At 64.7% G+C, this 2,026-nt stretch overlaps 1 protein-coding gene across 1 annotated transcript in view; it reads left to right on the plus strand.

Moving 5' to 3' along the window:
- Positions 1-2,026, plus strand: part of LOC104466676 (alpha-2-macroglobulin-like protein 1) — a gene marked incomplete at both ends in the record, with an annotated part of 9,198 nt that overhangs the window by 6,834 nt on the left and 338 nt on the right. Inside the window, 8 exon segments of the mRNA XM_010080196.1 lie at positions 10-141; positions 389-510; positions 687-756; positions 969-1,008; positions 1,010-1,032; positions 1,166-1,342; positions 1,528-1,609; positions 1,718-1,874. Coding sequence (XP_010078498.1) covers positions 10-141; positions 389-510; positions 687-756; positions 969-1,008; positions 1,010-1,032; positions 1,166-1,342; positions 1,528-1,609; positions 1,718-1,874 — 803 coding nt within the window.

Genomic DNA, 2,026 nt, shown 5'->3' on the forward strand with positions numbered 1-2,026 from the left:
CCGTGGTCCGGCAGGTTCGGATAACGTTGGCGGAGTCAGCAGAGCTGGAGGTGTCGGCGAGTGCAGATGAAGTGTACGGTGGTTGCATCTGTGCAGACGAAGCCAGGACCTTCCGATGGGGCGTGCGAGCCACCAGCCTGGGTACGGAGCACCGGGGCTGCGGGGGACCCCCTCGGAGGATGGGGTGGGCAGGGAGGATGGTAGCAAATGCAATGCCACCCGGGAAGCTCTCCTCCGCTCCACTCACCCTCCCCATTGCCTCCCCTCAACCTAGGGACCCCCAACTCAGCCAGCCCCACACAAAGCCCCAGGGATGATGCAAGCTCTTGGTGCTGCAGGGTGGGTTGGGGGTCTCCGTGGGGGCTGAGTGCCCTGCTTGCATCTGCAGGGGAGGTGAACATCACCGTCAGCACCGAGGCTGTCAGCTCCGAGGAGCTCTGCGGCAACGAGATGCCCGTGGTGCCAGCCCAGGGGCGCGTGGACACCGTGATAAAGCCCTTGCTGGTGCAGGTGAGACGGGTTATGGGGGAGGAAAGTGGGATGGGTTTGGGGACAGGGTGCGAGCAGCCCTTGGGGTGCAGTGGGAGGACCAGGAGCGGGACAGCACCCAGCCCTGAGCTCGGTGTGACCCTGGGGGACGTGGTGGGTCCCTTCTCCTGCCCGACTCTGCTGCTGCTTCCCCACAGCCCGGTGGGATCCTGGTGCAGAAGGCGTACAACTCCCTGCTCTGCCAGCAAGGTAGGACTGGCCAGGGGTGTCCATCGGGGACGTGGGGCCAGGACCCTTGGCCAGAGGAGCCAAGGACCAGGGCCCATGGAGGGTCCTGGCTGAGACGCCCCAACCCAGCTTTGAGCCCATGGAGCAGGAAGGGGGTGGGTGAGGGTGCCGTGGGCCCAGGCCAGGAGGAGCTGGGCATCCCCACTGTCACTGCCCTCCATCCCCACTGTCACTGCCCTCCATCCCCACAGCCACCGAAGAAATCTCCCTGGAGGTTCCTGCAAACATCTTGGCGAGCCCACGTCACTGTGATGGGTAAGGGACAGGCAGGGGACAAGGGACCACCCAGGGCAGAGAGGGTGCAGAGGTGGGACCACTCAGAGCTGAGATGGGAGGGAATATTGGGGGCACAGCTGATGATGGTGCTCCTCATATCCCCCTGGGACAGGTGACATCCTGGGCAATGCCCTGCAGAACCTGGACGGCCTCCTGGCCATGCCCTACGGCTGCGGGGAGCAGAACATGGTCCGCTTCGCCCCCAACATCTACATCCAGCAGTACCTGGAGAAGAGCGGGCAGCTGCACCCCGACATCCGCGCCAAGGCTCAGAGCTTCCTGCAGAGTGGTGAGCGTCCCTCGTCCTCTCCTCTCCCCATGCCACCCTGCCTTGCTGCCAAGTGACACCCCATATCCCCCCTCCCCATTTTCTACCCACACCCCGGGATGGGTCTGGGCTCCAGGCTGCCTCTGGGGTCCCCTGGGGATGAAAAAACCATTGTGTGAAGACTCATCCCCATCTCCTCCCCGCAGGGTACCAGCGAGAGCTGCTCTACAAACACGAGGACGGCTCTTACAGCGCCTTCGGGAAGAAGGATGCCACGGGCAACACCTGGTGAGGGACCGCACGGGGCTGGGGCGGGCTGGGCAGCAGCATCCCTCCGGGGACTGGCTGGGCTGGGGGACAGCTCTCCCATCCCTCTGACATCTCTCTGGCTCGTAGGTTGACAGCGTTTGTCCTCAAGTCCTTTGGGCAAGCCAGAGCCTACGTGGCCATCGAGGAGCGGCACATCACGGACGCGCTGCGCTGGCTGCAGAAGCAGCAGTGGCCCATGGGCTGCTTCCGCAGCGTGGGGAAGCTCTTCAATAACGCCCTGCAGGTGGGTCAGTGGGGTGGGACATGGGGACATGCGGCTGGATGGGGTCCAGCATGTCGCTGGTATGCGGCCCAGGCAGTGGGGAGTCCCTGTGCCGGTGGCACGGCTGGACCTGTCTCCCGTTGTCCCCTCTGCAGGGTGGCGTCTCAGATGCG

The sequence above is a fragment of the Pterocles gutturalis genome, unplaced genomic scaffold (assembly GCF_000699245.1).
Source record: "Pterocles gutturalis isolate BGI_N339 unplaced genomic scaffold, ASM69924v1 scaffold4564, whole genome shotgun sequence".
Taxonomy (NCBI): domain Eukaryota; kingdom Metazoa; phylum Chordata; class Aves; order Pterocliformes; family Pteroclidae; genus Pterocles; species Pterocles gutturalis.